The sequence below is a fragment of the Penicillium citrinum genome (genome assembly GCF_028827155.1).
Source record: "Penicillium citrinum strain IBT 23319 chromosome Unknown utg000004l:1.0-2404223.0:1.0-2405248.0, whole genome shotgun sequence".
NCBI classification, from domain to species: domain Eukaryota; kingdom Fungi; phylum Ascomycota; class Eurotiomycetes; order Eurotiales; family Aspergillaceae; genus Penicillium; species Penicillium citrinum.
The window spans coordinates 1,297,281-1,313,907 of record NW_026622689.1 but is presented as its reverse complement, the minus strand read 5'-3'; the positions used below and the strand labels follow the sequence as shown (position 1 = coordinate 1,313,907).

The window sequence follows — 16,627 nt, the reverse complement described above, 5'->3', positions numbered from 1 at the left end:
TCATCAAGCAAGACAAACAAGAACAAATATAATAATTAAAAGCAAAAGGTAGAAAGTGTTATGAGTTGTTCTATTTTCTCATACATGGAAATCGCGGAGATCCCCACGTGACTCCGGTTTTTATTTCTCGGCCAATTCGAGAGAGCCACTTTACATTCCTCAACTCGATCTTCTCAACATACTCGTCGCTTGCCATGGCGTCTTCACTTCGCACGCCTGCGGGCAAGGCCATGCCGAGCACCCGGTCGGTTCTGGTTAATTTCCAACCTTACGCCCCTGGTATGGCGCAATGCCGGTCCTTTTCGCAGGCGTCGCAACGATGGGCGTACAAAACGCAAAACTTTAGCCCGCGCACCGCGTCCCAGCCCTCGATGAAGGTTCGATCAAGAGACCTGATTGCGTCTCAGCTACCGAACGATATTGGATTGTTACCTGGAACATTTGTGCGGCCACTGTGGAGGGACATGCCTTCGGTTTTTGAGAAGCCGCGGGATCGGCTCCAGATGGAATGGACTTGGTTGAAGTCTTGGTTCCAGAACTTCATGAGGTGAGTCTCACCATGTCATTGCTGATCTCCTTGTAAATGCGAGGGTGCAAGACTCTTACATTGCAATCGCTCAGCAAGGAGAGCGTGGAAGAACAATCTGAAGTATGACTTGAGATGATGGCAACTAATATCGCACCAGTTTGATCGTATACACCAAAAAGGAAAACAACTATCCCCTCCTTCTGAAGGAACGTCGCAAAATCGCATCCTCCCTCTACGAGAACATGTACACCTCCTTCGCCAAGTAAGCAATACCAGCCCATCAACCATCAACCATAACCAACAATACCAACTAACATTCAAAAACACAGCGGCGACATCTCAAAAATCAAGCAAATATGCTGCGACGGCCTCACCAAAAAATTAACCAACCAAATTGAATCCAGACGAGCAAACGAAAAAGTAACCTGGAACCTAATCAAATGGCTCCGTCAACCAAGCACCCACTTCACCGGCCTCCGCGTCCTCTCAGACAGAGCAACTCAACTCCCCGAAGTTCCCAAGTCCGGTATTCGTCAAATCGTCCTTCGCGTATCATCCCGTCAATCAATGAGCAAATCCAACTCCGCTCCTCCCCGCTATACAGCCTCCTCCGGCTCCAAGGAGGTTACTCCCGCCCCGGCAAAGGAGCAGGATGTCATCGAGTACGTCGTTATTCAACAACTTATCTGGAATGGAAAGGATGCCGGATGGCGCGTTTGGGGAAATACCAAGCCTACTACTTTAGATCAGGTTTGGTCTGATCCTTCTTTTGCACCGGGTATGACGGCCCTGGAACGACTGGATGCTATGCGCAACTTCATGCAAAAATAGACGCGGACTCGACCCTTGCCATGCGATACGTCGCATGAAACCCGTCAGCCGAGACCTCTCTTTTCATCTGAAGTGCTTGAAATGAGAGGAATCGCGCTACCTAAAAGCAAACGTTCTTTGCTTTGATTGGGATGGAGCTTTGATTACTTCATGTCGTCCACTGTACTCATTCATAAACTGTGATATAGAGCCATCAATTTTAAATGTACAATAGCCTTGTTTTCCAATTCTTTATCCAATATCACTTGCTAAATCTAGTTTAACCCACCTGTCTATAGAACTATTATTCTTGTCTAGAGATAAGATCTACACCCCACAATACTCGGTAGAATAACAAGTTCAAGACTCATCGGAATTCAAAAAACAAATGCTAAGCCAACATGATGTATATGTACAGGGAGACGTAGACACCAAAGTGTAATACAAAGTCAAGCAAAAGGTAGACGTGTTCGACAAAGGGGTAGGCGATGAACTTCGATCGTGAAAGCATGGGGTGGAATTAGAGAGTGGTGGTAGGGGGAAGTTTAATCGTCGTCAAAGATTTGGAAGGTGTTGTTTAATATCGTTTCGATGACACGGACTTGCCAGCCTGCGTCGGCGATATTACCGCCAGAGTTGGCTCCCATGAGGGTTGGACTGATGGCAAGTTAGCTTGTTTCGTTTGTGATACAGTTGAGGAGCAGTGGAGAAAAGGGAAGCGTACCCAAAGCAGATGGCTAGATTTCCTGCATTCATTCGATTCTGAGTGTAGTGTTCTTGGACCTTGTTCAGATGCTGGATGATCCAGTCAGTTATTTAATTGGAGAGAACATTTTACTAGAAAGATAAACATACCAAGATGATTGCGCGAAGAGTGGCGTAGTGTGCATCTGGGAGGCTGTTGATAAGAGCGTGCAACGAGTCACGACGCTGGATATCGTCGTCAATGCCTATGGTTTTTGTCAGTTTTGAACGCTATACATGCTGGGTCTTGGCGTGTACTTACGGGCAGCATCGACGAATTGGGTATAATATTGTGACGTAAACAAGGGGTCTGGGAGATCTCTGAAGAACTGCTTTGCGAGACCAGCAACGCTGTTGACGTCGTGGTAGAAGCTTTCTGGGTTTGTGAAATCCACTTGCGAAGAATCTAGAGAAGTGGAGTCAGATTTTGACTCTTCTATTTTGTGAGTTTTGGAGTGTCAATACATACCATTGTCAAAGACAGCCTTCATGTGGCTAATGTGGTTGGCACTTCCAGAAAGTCGATAGATGCCCTCCATGTCTAATCCAAATAATTCGACCGCTTGGAAACATTGGTACACGATCAATGGCACCGCAGTCCCATCCCGAGCATACAACTCTTCGAGAGACACTCCAAAGACCGGCTTCAGAGGTGGTAAATTAGACTGGAATCCGCCCTTTTCCGTTGGAGGGGGGGCCAGCCATGGGGGCTTGGACTCCCACGGCAGGGTCTTGAGGTGGTGGCCCCGAGACGGGGTACGGAGGCTGACTCTGTGGTGCCGATACAGGCTCTGACTGGGTTGGGTATGATGGCGGCTGGAATCGATCGGTACTACTTTGAGGCGGTTGGGTCGCAGGAGAAGATATGTTTGCAGTAGAAAATGACTGTGGCAGCATAGATTGCCGTTTGTTCAACGTGCTGGGCTGTGAGGATGCAGCAGCTCCGCCACTACCACCCATGGTCTAAGGATTGTGTTAGCACGAGACAATATAAGCTCTCAAACTATTGGTGGACCTACCGGATGAGGTTCATATTTGACTTCCTCGCCCGCCACAGCTCCTGGGTTACCCTCATGGCTGAGGATGAATTCGTGAAGATCCTTTTGGTTGTCAACTTGGCGAACGACCTCTGCAAGACTCTTGGGTGCAGTCGCGTTCGGCCCATCCGTCTTCATAGGGCTGATGCATAGACCCTGTCCCAACAGGAGCTTTTCGCTGAATGTAGCTTTTCGATGTTAGTCGGGAGAACTGATCCTAGTGGCACTGCTAACTTAGAGTCATCACTCACCAAACTTTTGCTGCTGTAATGTCAATCCCGAATCACACTCCGAAATGAGCTGCTGGAGGTTAAACACCGCTTGAGGACGGTGCGTGGAAACCAATTCTCGGCGCGCGGCCTGCGCAGCCTGAACCTTGGAGCTATACTCGGAATCAGCAGCATTGACCTTTCGCAGAAGCTCCTCCTCATGCTGTGGTCCAGACTTGTGACCCTTCAAACCGAACTTGCCACCAGACTTTTCGCCCGTTCGAACACGTTCATACTGTTCTGCCAATGACTCGTACTTGGACTTTGCCTTCTCAGCCTGGGATTCAGCGTCGTTGACCTTTTTCTCCGCGGCCAGGCCAGTTTGTTTCCACTGTTTGCGGCCACGTTCGATATTGGTGGAGAGCTCGTGGAGATCATCTGCCATCTGCTGGAGTGATACGGCGAATTGAAGACCGTGATCGGCCATACGTTCATGGAGATGATGAATGTCTTTGTAGCTAGAGCTGTATGTGCCCTGACGGTTGTCTGTGCGTTGCGCTGCCTCGTTCACGGCGCGGGACAGTTTGCGCAGCCCCTGAGCATGATCTTCTTCCAATGAGCCGCGCTTTTTGAGAAAGCTCGAAAAGTCCTAAATTGAAGCAGGAGAATGTATGTTAGAGGCTCTGGAATTCTGATTTGGTTCTCGAACAGGGGTTAGGGTTCGTTACGTACGCGGGCGGAGGCCACACTTTGCTTCAAACGAGTAAGGAGGGTGGTGATGCCGATCTGTGGGAGATATGCCAATTAGGATAGAAGTTCCAAGGACACAATTGCAATTTGCACTTACCTCCGAGTTGACGACCTTATCCAGGCGAGATTTGAGCTCATCGGATACAGCTGGTTGTGGTTGCGGTTGCGACTGTTGATGATCGAGGGGCCCCAAGTTGCCAGATTCGCGACCGGCACTGGATGGAGGCGCATCGGAGAGCGCAGGGAGCGCGGTTGCTTCGGGAGCCGCGTCGGACATGAAGGTAGAGGATGGATGGTTGGACGGTGGGAGTGTGTAGAAGGAAAAAAAGGGAACGACAAAAGTTCAAGGCGAGGGGATGATGCTAGTCAAGCCACACCGGGGGGGGGAGCTATTATTATCGATGACACTTTGGGGCGGTGGGGAGACGATCAAAGGCCCACCGAGAATGTTGGAGCCTAAGCTGTGAATAGAGAATAAATTTGAAGTATAAAGTGAGAATTAAAATATAGAATGAAGAATAAAGAAGGGAAATCATAGAAAGAAGTATTGTTAGGCAGCGGAAATTCATGAGAACACACTGTGGCAGAGTATGTAAGTATGAAAAGCGGCCTAACCAAAATGTACCTGATGGTGGCGTTGTGACGCAAGCAGAACTGAGCCCCACGAAGAACCAGTATTGCAGTACATACTGTACATACAGTATGATGGTTAGTAGATGAAGCCATAATTGAACAACTTAAGATATCAAAGAATAGCAGAATGAAGCAAGTGGGTCATTAAAATAAAGTGTACATATTACCTGCAATGGTGCATTCTAACATACATATAAAACTGCTAACTAGATAGTAGTAGATTATATACCGTGTTAACTTTAATAGTGTAGTGACCAGCCCTCCAAATAGACAATGGGTAGACATGGTAGTCTGTGAGATGATGAGATACGATTAGCTAGTAGGAATATATATATATATATATAATGATCAAGCTGAACATATGAATATCACCAATATTGCACTTGTACATTATGGTGATACCCATCCCATCCTATGCAACTTGACAGTACAGTGTATATGAGAAGGTTCTCATGTACACTGTACTTTCAAGTTGACTCCAGCAGATAAACACTGGAACTGTTCAAATCATCGACCATGTTTCCCATGACGATAAACCAATAGAATAAGGAGTATCCAGGCTGATAGCCTCATCACGACCCACTTACCATGGCCCGAGGTCAACTGAACTTCTACTTTAAAAAACCACTTCAACTGTTTCTGATTCAACTACTACCGACATTCATCTATCAAACTGTCAAATCTTATACAGGCCAACTCATTCATCATGTCTGAAATTAATGTCTCCGCTACTATCTATCCCCAGCCCGACAAGTTCGACGAGGTAAGATCGCTTCACTGGCTCTACTTCCATCCAGTAACTAGTTAGTTATAGCTTACTGATACTCTCCAGGTCGCTACTCTCATTACTGAGGTCACTAAAAAGGTTCAAGAGAATGAGCCTGATACCTTACTCTATTATGCATTCCGAGTACAAGGCAAGAATGAGATTGCAATTGTCGAAAGGTATGTTTCTGAGCCTATTTACTTCCCTCTTCACTTCTCGCCTCCCATCTCACCTTGTGCCTCGGCATACTCTATTCCCCGACAGAAGAGACCCTTTTCAGCAGGAGGCGAGTCCCAACTAATCATATAATCAAAAATCCAATAGATACAAGGACCAAGCCGCAGTGAAGACTCACATGAAAGCCGCCTACTTTCGTGAATTTTCCGCAAAGTTGGCCACGCTGACCGCGAAACCCGCGGAGTTGAAAGCGGGAGGATTTCTGGGAGGTTCGCGGGGAGTTTCGCGGTTGTAAATAAGATCAACGGAGGTTCTCTTCAGACTCTTCACGAACGAACGAGAGAGAGAGAGAGAGAGAGAGAGAGAGAGAGAGAGAGAGCCAGGTATAAATACAGCGAAGAGGGCGAGATTATTGGTTGTATATTTTGGGAACATTTGGCGCCCTCGTGATTGAATTGTCATGCGATTGGCGCAGAGGGAACGTCCCTAACCCCCCCCAGCTATATCAGAATAGTCCAATCCTACCGAGTTATCAACCAACACAGGGGCTCTTGTACATACATATTCTATACTGTAATCGAATCATTCATTTTCACCTGTGGGGCCATCAGATTGAAAGCTGATTCCTCTTTTTGCTCGGAGCATTCAATTCATTGGATCTCCACACATCAAATCAGCCCTTCAGGTGAGCTCGGCCCCTCCTTTTCTTCGCGATCTTCCCTTTTTCTCCACTTGCGAACCTGAACTTCCAACCCTTGAGACATCCCCCTCATCCTTCCTCTCTTTTCCCATCCTTTGGATCTTTTACAGATCTCTTCACTTACCTTCCAATCTTTACTGATCGCAGCAACAATCCCTCTCGTTATCGATTGCCTGTTCCGTCCGGCCTGCCACGGGCGTTTTCCCCTTATCGCCGCTCTCCTCCTCCCTCCTCCCCCCTTTTGTTTCTGTGTACATAACTTCGCACAATCATGGCGACGGGTCCGGCTACTCAATCGCTCAAGGTGTGTCTTCACAGTCTATTCGCAGTGGATATTTGGGGATTGAGGAACATCAGCTAATCGATTTTCAAGTGCGTGGTGACAGGTGACGGTGCGGTGGGCAAAGTCAGTACAGCGAAACTTCTTTTCCAGATGCACATCTTGCAGCGAACAGAGTACTGACAGTTCCGATTATCTAGACATGTCTTTTGATCTCTTACACAACAAATGCCTTCCCTGGCGAATATATCCCTACTGTGTACGCTTTCAAACCCTCTACTCTCATAATCATCCCCCTCTATGCGACGCAAAACTAATGAATCGCAGCTTCGACAACTACACGGCCAGTGTGATGGTCGACGGTCGACCGATTAGCTTGGGACTGTGGGATACAGCTGGACAAGAAGATTACGACCGCCTCAGACCCCTATCTTACCCCCAAACCGACGTTTTCTTGATCTGTTTCTCCATTGTCAGCCCACCATCCTTTGATAACGTCAAAGCCAAGGTACGCCGTCCCCTTCGCCATATCTCAACCTTGCAAACACAAAGGTGCAATATCGTACTCGACAATAGCAGCTACACAAATTGCATGGCTCATTGAGAATTTCCCCATGACATCTGCTTACTTTGAGCAGTGGTTTCCAGAGATTGAACATCACGCCCCCAATGTTCCCATCATCTTAGTCGGTACCAAGCTTGACCTTCGAGACGACCGCGCAACTACCGAAGCTCTCCGATCCCGCAAGATGGAGCCTGTCTCATACGAGCAGGCCTTGGGCGTGGCCAAGGAAATCAGAGCACACAAGTACCTGGAATGTTCTGCTCTGACGCAGCGGAACCTGAAGAGTGTTTTCGACGAAGCTATCCGGTAACCCCCTCCCCCCCCCCCATCTCATATTATGTGATATCTAGATTGGGAATCGCAATTTGCGATTTGCATGATCAGGACCTGCATGAAGAACCACGCTAACAGCCATCAGCGCCGTCCTGAACCCCCGTCCAGCTGCCAAGTCCGGGAGAAAGAACAAATGCATGATCCTCTAAGGGATTACCCTCTATCCTATCTTCCTCTCGTATGCTATAATGAATAATATATAGTTAATACGGCGTCCCGAGTACATGGGGTGTGGGACATCAGCTTCTTATCTTTTCTCCATCTTTACCGTCCCATTTCCGTCTTCCCCTCCGCGGGGGACATGAGCGTGGCTGGATGTTTGACATTTGGATCTGATCGGATCGGCTTGTTCACTCCCTATGTTTTCCCCCTCTTACCCTTCACCATCATTTAACCTCATCATATTCCCAGGGTACAATAGTACCCAATTACTTTCCTCCCATGACGTGGGGATAGAACTCGGGCTAAGCACCTTTCATGGTTCTTTCTGCGTTCCAATTCCTAGCATCTATCACATGTCCTGCTGCGATATCCTCCTTGTTCCTATCTGATCTATAAAGTTGCTTATTTGCTTTGTCTCTACATGACTGTTTTATCTTATTCAATCGGGAGTTTCTTATTTTACTATCACGATTCTTTTATCTCTACTCATTTCTCTTGGATGGAAACATCCAACAGTACTATTAGGAAGCCTTAGCTACAATGAACCTATAGACAATCAATGACTAGGCAGAGTCTCCACTATCACTATGAAGGACTCGCTCTGAGCCTCCAACTCCAATCAGACTATACACAACCGTACAAATTTCATAATTTGACACTCCAGTAGATTGCAAGTAGTTACAGCGTAGAGATAAATGAATAGTGATCGGCACGCAGCTTTCCGAACAAAATAGACTGTACATGCAGACCATTAAGCAGTGTTCTATGTGGGTCATAAAAGTCAAAAGCAGAGGAATTTTAAACAGACAAAATATCCCATCACCTCAAAAATACCTCCTTATAAGGAAGTATAGCAGAATCATGGAAATATTTTACCACATACGCGGTCTCCGACTAGGGTGGACACCCGCATATTTATCATCATCACCATTAGCAACAGGAGCCTCTTCAGGAACAGCAGCATTTGCACCGGTAGCGGCACCAGTACGAGGCTTATCATGCTTCTTCTTGTCCTTGTTGATTTGCTTGGCGTTGCGCTGACGCTCATCGTTGAGTTTCTCGTTCTTTGCCTGGATCTTTGCTTTACGATTATCCGATCCGCCGCCACCGCCAGCACTGATATCATTAGTAAAGAGATACTTAATGTCTCGGAGTAGAACTTTGGGGAGTTTTATTGGGATACTCACGTCAGTTCGACATTGATACGACGAGGCGGGTACTTTCCATCGTCGAAGTTGGAGTGGTGGTACAGCTTCAGGCAAGTCTTCATGCGGTCGTAGTTGTCGAATTCGATGAAGGCGAAGCCGCGGCATTTAGTTGGGGCTTCTTTTCTCGTTGCGACGCGGATTGAGGCCGGGGGGTTCTTTTCAAAGTGCTTGGTGAGGGATTCGAGGTTGGCGGAGTAAGGAAGGTTGCCTGTTGATATGTTAGTGTTTGCTTGATGCTTTGCTTGGTGGATATTCTATCGTTTGGCAAAGTCACTTACCGACGAAGCAGATGAAACGGTTATTCTTGCCCTCGGACTCGACGTTGGCGGTCTCTTCTTGCTTTTCCTCGGAGGCTGGGGCTTCTTCGGTTTTTTGCTTCTTGTTCTTCTTTTCTTTCTTGTCTTTCTTCTCCTTCTTGTCCTTCTTTTCCTTCTTCTCTGTAGACTCCTCGTCGACGTCCATCTTGTCGGCAGGGGATTCGGTCTCCTCCTCCGACTTCACATCCTCAGCCTTGCGCTTTTCCTTCTTCTCTTTTCTCTCCTTCTTCTCGGCCTTGTCTCTCTTCTCTTTCTTCTCCTTCTTTTCCTTCTTGTCCTTCTTCTCCTTCACCTCAGGAGTAGTCTCAACAGGCTTGGCCTCAGTAACATCCTCCTTCTTTTCCTTCTTGTCCTTTTTCTCTTTCTTTTCCTTTTTCTCCTTCTTCATCTTCTTACCATCAGGCACGGCGACATCGGCCGGGTTCTCGAGCTTGCGTTTGTCGCCCATTGTGGATTATATGCGAGAAATGTGAAAATTCAAAAGCCAAATATGGGACGAATGGAAAGTCAATGGTTTTCCAGTGCTGAAATCCAAAGAAAGTGAGCTGGGGAAGCAGTAGTAGCTGCGTCGCAAATCTTCGCCGAAAAATTTGGGCGGAGACGGACGAGAAATTTAAATTTTGCCGCTTCACAAAAGGGCGGTGAACTTTATCGTACTCTTTCCTGATTGGGTAAGTACCTCTTTCTTATGAATTGGCCATCTTTTCTATTTGTCTTTTTCACAGCTTGTCGTCCTCAGAAAGATTAGTAGACATCTGAAATATAGTGGTACAGGAGATTCTTTGCTCCGCAAGTATCCCGCGTTTATGGAAATGAAGTCTTTCCTATTTCCATGTCCTGCGAAAAAGGCCCTACTTAACTTAGGGTTGAGCTTTGATATCTTAATCAGATCCAAGGAGACTAAGATACTGGAGACCATGTCTCTCATTATGTCCAGCGAGATTTAAATTATCGTAGATAGGTGTACATTGAGGTGTAATATACTCTAGTGGGGAAAACTTTTGCCAACGCTCACAATCAAAACATCAAAATTTGGATCTTGTTCTTCGACGCCCCATACCGCTCTCGAAGCTCTGGCCGAGTCAGAAACTTCAAGAGAGGCAAGTGCGTCTCTCTCATATCAAAAATTCCGCGCTGCTTCGTGTCGATGTGAGAGCCATCGATAACAATACGCTCCAATTCATCCACTTTGAGGGTTCCTAGCACAAGTCATTAGTATGCCTTGTGGTCTTCGTTCACGAAACCTTGACTTACCAGACTCTAGCAAGTCGATTAATCTTTGTGGTGTACCAGCACCAATGCCAGTTCTAAACACGACTGTTAGTCTGAGTGGAACCAAATAGGGACAGGGTTCGCAAAAGGACCATACCGAGCACGCTGGAGGAATTGCTTGGCCTCCTCCAATTTGATATGTTTCGCGAATAATTTTCCAACAATTGACTCCTTGGTCTGGAAGGGTCGAAGTGCCCTGGTATGAACTTATCAGCATCGAGTTCTTGCACATTTGAAAATCATGCCTGTTCTCACCTCACGACATCCGCAGCTCTGAGTGCAGCAGCCGACACAACCAGTGTATGAGGGGTTCCCTCCTTTGTCGAGGACTTGGACAAATCAGCTCCCTTGGGACTAAAGTTCTTGAGGAAAGCGGGAAGTTGCTCCAATGACCGAGGAGAATCGAAGGAAGTAGTATCAAGGAAGGCGGACCCTGCTTATAATTAATCACTGCTTGAGGCACCTTTTATCACATTGCGCATATACATACCGGGGACAGATAGATCACTGAGTTCCACAGCCGAAAGTTCCTTGTCTAGTTTCTTTGCGCGTTGAGCGAAGTAATCGCAAAGCAACGAGCCATCCATCTTCCCAATAGACTCGTCAATTCCATCTTTGCGTTCTTGCGTCTTCACGTCCTGTTCAGATTGCTTCTTGAGCTTGTTCTTTTGCTTTTGTTTCTGATTCTTGCGCTTCTTCTTGCTGGGTTCATCTGCGGCTGCTGCTGGCGTAGCTGCGGGCTTCGTCTCGGCTTCCTCTTTAGTCTGCTCATCGCCTTGTCTCTTGCGCTTCTTCTCGAGTTTGTCGGAGAGACCTTTGTTGGGAATTGGCTCCGCCATTTTGATGAGAGCCTGAGAAATCGTCTGGGTTGAATTGGGTCCCTCGCAAACTTCCAATTATGACTGTTCAAGAGACTCGAATGTCGGCATTAAAAAAAAGCTTCGAAAATTGGCCGCACTTATCGTGGTGAGTCAGCATCCTTATCGACAGGCGCTAGCCCCTTTAGGAAGTGTGGATGGACCCGAATGTTATGCAAAGCCCCAACGCGCTCCTCACTCTTTTATTTACGTACCCCACATTTACTGCGCCAAACAACCAGAGCTTGAAAACGGCCGGGAGTCTTGAAAAGTCGAATATCATTTGTCTGTAGAGCTTGTCTTTGCCTCTGGTGATGTCTACGCCAAACCCACGTAATCGCCTGCGCGACGTGGGCTCCGCGACGCCGTCCGGGGATACAACATTAACGGGGGTGAGTGCAAGTCCTCATGATGTCGCGAACTTTGAACTTTCTAACATGATGTTGCTCTTTTACTAGCTTCAACGCCTTCCAAGTCATACACGATATCCTTTGACTCCTCGCCGTCTTGTTACGACAGCGACTCCGTCGGGCCAACGGTCCGCTTCTCGTTTCACACCTCGTGGTCGTCCTTCAATTGCGCCTTCTACGCCGTATGGTCGTAATGCTCGCCAGCAACGAGCAGCAAATACCCCCGGTCGTGACCGCAGACGAAGCGGACGTGTCCAGCGTGAAACAACATTTGATATACTGAGAAATCTTGGTCGAAGTACGAAATTCCAATGCTCCTTTTATCTTTGTGTATGAAACTAATCATTTTGCAGCTCTTGCTCCCGTCACCCAACCAATCCAGTCATCTCCCCAAGAAGAAATCAAAACTCCACCGAAACCCAAAGATGAGATCGAAGAGTTGGACGAAGAGTCGGAGACCGAACCGCCCGAGTTGACACTGCCGATCCAAGAGATAGAGGGCAGCGAGGAAGGCAGTACCGCGAAAAGCCCACCTCGTTTGTCTCTCGCCTTCGACGAGGACGATATCACCTACCAGTCTGTCGAATTTCCACGACGAGATACTAGCATTCGAGATCAGGAGCGGATGTCCATCATGAGTCGCAACTATGGGAGACCTAGCGACGCTTTCGCGGATAATCAGTCCGACAGTGACGCTGATCCGGGGGATGAAACGGCCATTGTCGAAGACGACGGTGCAGATGATACGATGATTAGTGGAGGCGATTTCGACCGTGGGTATGTTTTGCTAAAATGCCTTGAATCTTAAGGTCTATTATACACGGAGGCTAATATTCACAAATAGAGGAGAAACGGCCGATTTGGGGCGGTTTGATCTTGTTATGGACTTTCCATCCCCAGGAGCTATGCCAATCGAGGATGAAGTTGGCGATAATCTTGATGAGACAGACGGCTTTGAGTTGTCCGCGGGCGAAATTCAACCAGCACCCATGTCGCCATTACCAGCTGGCAACGATGATGACGGTGGTGGCTTCGATTTTGGTCTAAATTTCCCACCAGCTGTATCCCCGAGCGAGCACTCAGGGATTGTCGGCGGAGGCTTGCGAGATGAAGATCCATCCACACGTGGCAAACAAAAGCAAATATCCCGCCATGGAATTCCAGTGCCTACTCTACCCAAAGGTATTGTCAAGAAATTGGCCACTCGCTTCGCCGGGACACAGGCTGGCTCGAAAGCCAGAATTAACAAGCCAGCGCTTGAAGCAATTGAACAAGCAACCGCATGGTATTTCGAACAGGTGAGCCAGGACTTGGCAGCGTATTCGAAACACGCAGGACGAAAGACCATTGATGAAAGTGATGTTGCAACACTGATGAAGAGGTCAGTTTGGCAGAGCCTAAGATTTAGTCTTGAGATGATTTGCTGACTTATGTAAAGACAACGCCACGTCAACAAATCCACCACTATATTTTCGCTGGCTCAAAAACACTTGCCCAGGGAGCTTCAGCAAGATATGCGACTCGCTATGCCGCCATGATTTACTCGTCCAACCACTACAATCCGAATCCACATACAAACGCCGGGCCAACCCATGAAAAAAAAATTCGAACAAATGCAGATCACCAGTTACGGTTCTGGCGAACTCGTCGCAGTGCCTCATTAGGCTTCTTCCGCACGAGCATCCACATCATGACTGATGTGGCGAATGAAAGACCGAACCTGTGAAGCATTAGACAAGCACCGTTATCCAGGCAGTGCGATTGACTTACCATGTGAAGATGTATTGAGCATGGTTGTTTCGCAGATTGACTTCGGGTGCGCGTCCAATAGGAATGCCCTTGGCCTCGCATGCCATAAATTGCAGCAGATCAGGCGCTAGAAGATAGTTAGCCCCGGCCTTATATCATAATTATCCAGAATAAGTCATTGCATACTCATAGTTGATTCAATCCAGACGGGCTGGCTCCCGCTCAATTCGGCCATTTGCACAATATCAGGAAAGTAGAATTTCCCCTCCGCGGGCTTATTCTCCGGTGTAAACATGTTCTTCTGCCAAGGCTCACGTAGCAGTCCTTCCACAGTAACCTCTCCCCTGGGTAACCCTTCAGGTCTATCTTTCTGCGCCATGTGCTTTCGTGAAATCCACCCTCGGTTTACCAACACAGTGCTCTGGTCATCTCCACGTTCAAGAGGTGTCACGACGATGAAGCCGTCTTCACCTTCGCGCATACGAGGCCCTACCAGCATCTCTTTCTCGTGGTTATAATGACCAGTGGCATAGACGCGGCGGTAATCGAATTCAGAAATAGCATCCGGGTCGACTCGTGGGGGTAAGGGCAGCGGAGGCCGGACAAGACGGTCCTCAAATTTAGCAATGAGCTTAGTTTTCCAGTCTAATCGCTGGACTTGCCAGCAGCCTAGACCGAAAGAGATGATGGGAATCAATGCTGCAGTCGAGAAGAGCGCATGTCAGTCATTTGAATTCGTTGCCTTGATTCCGGGAATATGCCGGATCATGCAAGTGAAGGACATACCAAGGATAATTAGACCAGGTCCGTGTTTCTGATTCACTCGAACAAGCTTGGCCGGGTGATCTACCACTGAAAGACTATCCGTCAATTGTCGAGACTGAGTGAACTGGCGTCTTTGCTGCAGGCGACATCTAGAGCAGATCGAATCCTGTGACCATGCGACATTCGAACTGCGGACTCGAGGTGGCACTATCCAAGCAGACGGGGTGGTCCTCCGTAAATTCGAAAAGAAATGTCGCATTGTGTATGAACAAGCACCTTCACCGGGGTACTCTGTTGTATTTTCAGATTGAGATTGAAGTTGGGCTTCCCGAGAAGAAAGTTGGACCGGGGAGATTTTGGCTTCGGAGCGGATCCAATCGCGTTTAGGCGGTAGAGCGCCGGCTCGACCGAGCTCCGTTCTCCGCAGTTCAGTACACATCTCCAACTTCGAGTAACGAACATCTTGATACGAGTCTGAGTGTTGTATGATACGATCATGGCGCTCTTTTATTCCGGAACCCTGCAGGAGGGTATAGCTCTGGCGGTGAATGAGGCAAAAGCAGTTGTTTGCTTTGCTCGAGGTTGGTCATATCTCCCCGCATCGCGACATCTAATTCCAGCCTGGCTAAATTGAGACACAGATGATGCCGAGCTCAGTTCTACCTGGGAAGAGGATTACTTCGCCGATTCAGAGGTCATTGAGTTTCCACGTAAAGATGTACGTTCAGTGGTGGCTAATCTTCGGATAGATTGTACAAGCTCTCTGTGATAAAGCAATTACTCTACGCCTCGCCGCTGGGAGCCAGGAGGCTGGCTTCCTGACCTCCTTTTGTCCAATCTCGAGTTATCCGACTGTTATTGTGATTAAGTGTGTTCTGCGGACGCTTCTGGTCCAGATATTCTTCGGCAACGTGGGCTAACAAGAGAGTATAGAAATGGCACGCTACAAGAGTTTATCACGTCAGAGGTATCTAAAGGTGACTTTTTGAATCGGTTGAAAGTGGCACTGGAGGGCAAATATGTTGCTCCAACTTCTCAGCAGCCCCAGGCGAGCGCGTCATCAGCCAATGATACTACTACAACTTCATCAACTTCGCCTACTTCTCCACCTGCCCCCTCAACTCAGCAACCCACGCCACAAGTTCCAGCCGTATCATCTCACCCAGAACCTAGACAGATGACCGAAGAGTCATCGAGCTCCACGCCTTTACCGTCCAAAAAAGCTAAGACAGAGAAACCTAAGGAGAACCAAGACAAGCCTCCGAAATCAACTAATCCGCCATTGAGCTCTGCAAAACCAGTCGTTCCTAAGACTACTAAAAAGACCAAAGAGCAACTCAAAGAAGAACCGAAACCACAACCACCCGTCCCTCGGGGTCCCCCTAAGGAATATCGTCTACAAGTTCGGCTATTTGACGGAAGCTCCGTTCGTTCAACATTCCTACCCAACCAGACAATTGGAAAGGATGTACGGTCCTGGCTTGATCAACAATTGACGGATGACCACCGACCTTATAATCTCAAACACATTTTAACACCACTTCCCAGCCAGACACTCTCCGCGTCAGATGAATCACAAACACTCGAAAAGTTGTGTCTCGGTTCGACCGCAAATTTAGTTATGGTTCCCGTCCAATCGTATACATCAGCATACGCTGCCTCCGCATCTAGCCTTCCGGTCCGTGGAATTTCGACAGTCTACGGTGTAGCATCTTCGGTGGCAAGTACAGCAACTAGCTTTATTGGTTCATTCCTCGGGTATGGGCAAACAGAAACACCCAGTGAGCCCGAGGCATCTAGTTCTACGCCTGTTCCTACACCTCGCAATACACGCTCGTCAGGACCGAGAATTCGAACGCTCCATGATCAGCGGAACGATGGGAGAGATAGTCAATTGTATAACGGGAACCAGGTATGACACATTTCTATTACTGCTCAGTATTGGTTTTGTATTCATACTAACATGAACAGTTGAATTTTGAGCCGCGAAACCAAGATGGCAGTGATCGTTAAGCCTCCTAGGCTGTCATTGCATACATTTTGTTCACATTGTCATAATACATTATCCCAAATGGTTGAAGCCTAGGATCAAAGCGTTGTACTATTACCAACAAAAACGAGTTGAAATCCTAGATAAATTGCAAAGCAATCATACCCCGGCGAAATGCAGTAGATACTGTTGTTTCATATCAACTTGAAAATCTCAATGAAATGGTATCCATCAACCCAGATAAAAGAAGTCGTGGGCAATTATAGATTCAATGAGCAGAGATGGTATAAGTACAAACAACACGTAAGAATCGCATTGTAAAAGAATAATATTCAACCAGACTCCACCCCGACCAAAGATCTCG

At 47.6% G+C, this 16,627-nt stretch overlaps 9 protein-coding genes across 9 annotated transcripts; 5 read left to right on the top strand and 4 right to left on the bottom strand.

Annotated features, from left to right (window-relative positions):
- Positions 1 to 194: 194 nt before the first annotated feature.
- Positions 195 to 1,360, top strand: N7469_005449 (uncharacterized protein; the record flags this gene model as incomplete). Its single annotated transcript, XM_056644369.1, has 3 exons — positions 195 to 547; positions 687 to 791; positions 859 to 1,360. The coding sequence occupies 3 exons, from the start codon at positions 195 to 197 to the stop codon at positions 1,358 to 1,360; spliced, it is 960 nt and encodes a 319-aa protein (XP_056501183.1).
- A 524-nt stretch (positions 1,361 to 1,884) lies between these two features.
- rgd1 (putative Rho GTPase activator (Rgd1)) lies at positions 1,885 to 4,356 on the bottom strand (the record flags this gene model as incomplete). Its single annotated transcript, XM_056644368.1, has 10 exons — positions 1,885 to 1,996; positions 2,064 to 2,134; positions 2,195 to 2,289; positions 2,346 to 2,489; positions 2,553 to 2,727; positions 2,807 to 3,046; positions 3,103 to 3,308; positions 3,372 to 3,978; positions 4,062 to 4,115; positions 4,177 to 4,356. The coding sequence occupies 10 exons, from the start codon at positions 4,354 to 4,356 to the stop codon at positions 1,885 to 1,887; spliced, it is 1,884 nt and encodes a 627-aa protein (XP_056501182.1).
- A 1,062-nt stretch (positions 4,357 to 5,418) lies between these two features.
- Positions 5,419 to 5,950, top strand: N7469_005447 (putative quinol monooxygenase; the record flags this gene model as incomplete). Its single annotated transcript, XM_056644367.1, has 3 exons — positions 5,419 to 5,475; positions 5,545 to 5,657; positions 5,803 to 5,950. The coding sequence occupies 3 exons, from the start codon at positions 5,419 to 5,421 to the stop codon at positions 5,948 to 5,950; spliced, it is 318 nt and encodes a 105-aa protein (XP_056501181.1).
- A 676-nt stretch (positions 5,951 to 6,626) lies between these two features.
- Positions 6,627 to 7,682, top strand: racA (putative Rho GTPase Rac; the record flags this gene model as incomplete). The annotated part of the gene is made up of 6 exons (XM_056644366.1): positions 6,627 to 6,659; positions 6,729 to 6,761; positions 6,836 to 6,894; positions 6,963 to 7,143; positions 7,274 to 7,506; positions 7,619 to 7,682. 6 exons carry the CDS (start codon positions 6,627 to 6,629, stop codon positions 7,680 to 7,682), a joined length of 603 nt encoding a protein of 200 aa, XP_056501180.1.
- Positions 7,683 to 8,567: 885 nt separating this feature from the next.
- N7469_005445 (RNA-binding protein) lies at positions 8,568 to 9,668 on the bottom strand (the record flags this gene model as incomplete). The annotated part of the gene is made up of 3 exons (XM_056644365.1): positions 8,568 to 8,811; positions 8,883 to 9,111; positions 9,182 to 9,668. 3 exons carry the CDS (start codon positions 9,666 to 9,668, stop codon positions 8,568 to 8,570), a joined length of 960 nt encoding a protein of 319 aa, XP_056501179.1.
- Positions 9,669 to 10,237: 569 nt separating this feature from the next.
- Positions 10,238 to 11,331, bottom strand: N7469_005444 (uncharacterized protein; the record flags this gene model as incomplete). The annotated part of the gene is made up of 5 exons (XM_056644364.1): positions 10,238 to 10,419; positions 10,475 to 10,527; positions 10,590 to 10,688; positions 10,748 to 10,925; positions 10,983 to 11,331. The coding sequence occupies 5 exons, from the start codon at positions 11,329 to 11,331 to the stop codon at positions 10,238 to 10,240; spliced, it is 861 nt and encodes a 286-aa protein (XP_056501178.1).
- Positions 11,332 to 11,642: 311 nt separating this feature from the next.
- On the top strand, positions 11,643 to 13,297 carry N7469_005443 (uncharacterized protein; the record flags this gene model as incomplete). The annotated part of the gene is made up of 5 exons (XM_056644363.1): positions 11,643 to 11,741; positions 11,808 to 12,057; positions 12,113 to 12,536; positions 12,604 to 13,140; positions 13,198 to 13,297. Coding segments are annotated over 5 exons (1,410 nt in total), but the record flags the coding sequence as incomplete, so codon positions are not given.
- Positions 13,298 to 13,379: 82 nt separating this feature from the next.
- N7469_005442 (cytochrome oxidase assembly protein SHY1) lies at positions 13,380 to 14,712 on the bottom strand (the record flags this gene model as incomplete). Its single annotated transcript, XM_056644362.1, has 4 exons — positions 13,380 to 13,479; positions 13,530 to 13,635; positions 13,695 to 14,207; positions 14,295 to 14,712. The coding sequence occupies 4 exons, from the start codon at positions 14,710 to 14,712 to the stop codon at positions 13,380 to 13,382; spliced, it is 1,137 nt and encodes a 378-aa protein (XP_056501176.1).
- Positions 14,713 to 14,769: 57 nt separating this feature from the next.
- On the top strand, positions 14,770 to 16,286 carry N7469_005441 (UBX domain-containing protein; the record flags this gene model as incomplete). Its single annotated transcript, XM_056644361.1, has 5 exons — positions 14,770 to 14,854; positions 14,915 to 14,967; positions 15,023 to 15,141; positions 15,207 to 16,185; positions 16,245 to 16,286. 5 exons carry the CDS (start codon positions 14,770 to 14,772, stop codon positions 16,284 to 16,286), a joined length of 1,278 nt encoding a protein of 425 aa, XP_056501175.1.
- Between the last annotated feature and the right edge of the window lie 341 nt (positions 16,287 to 16,627).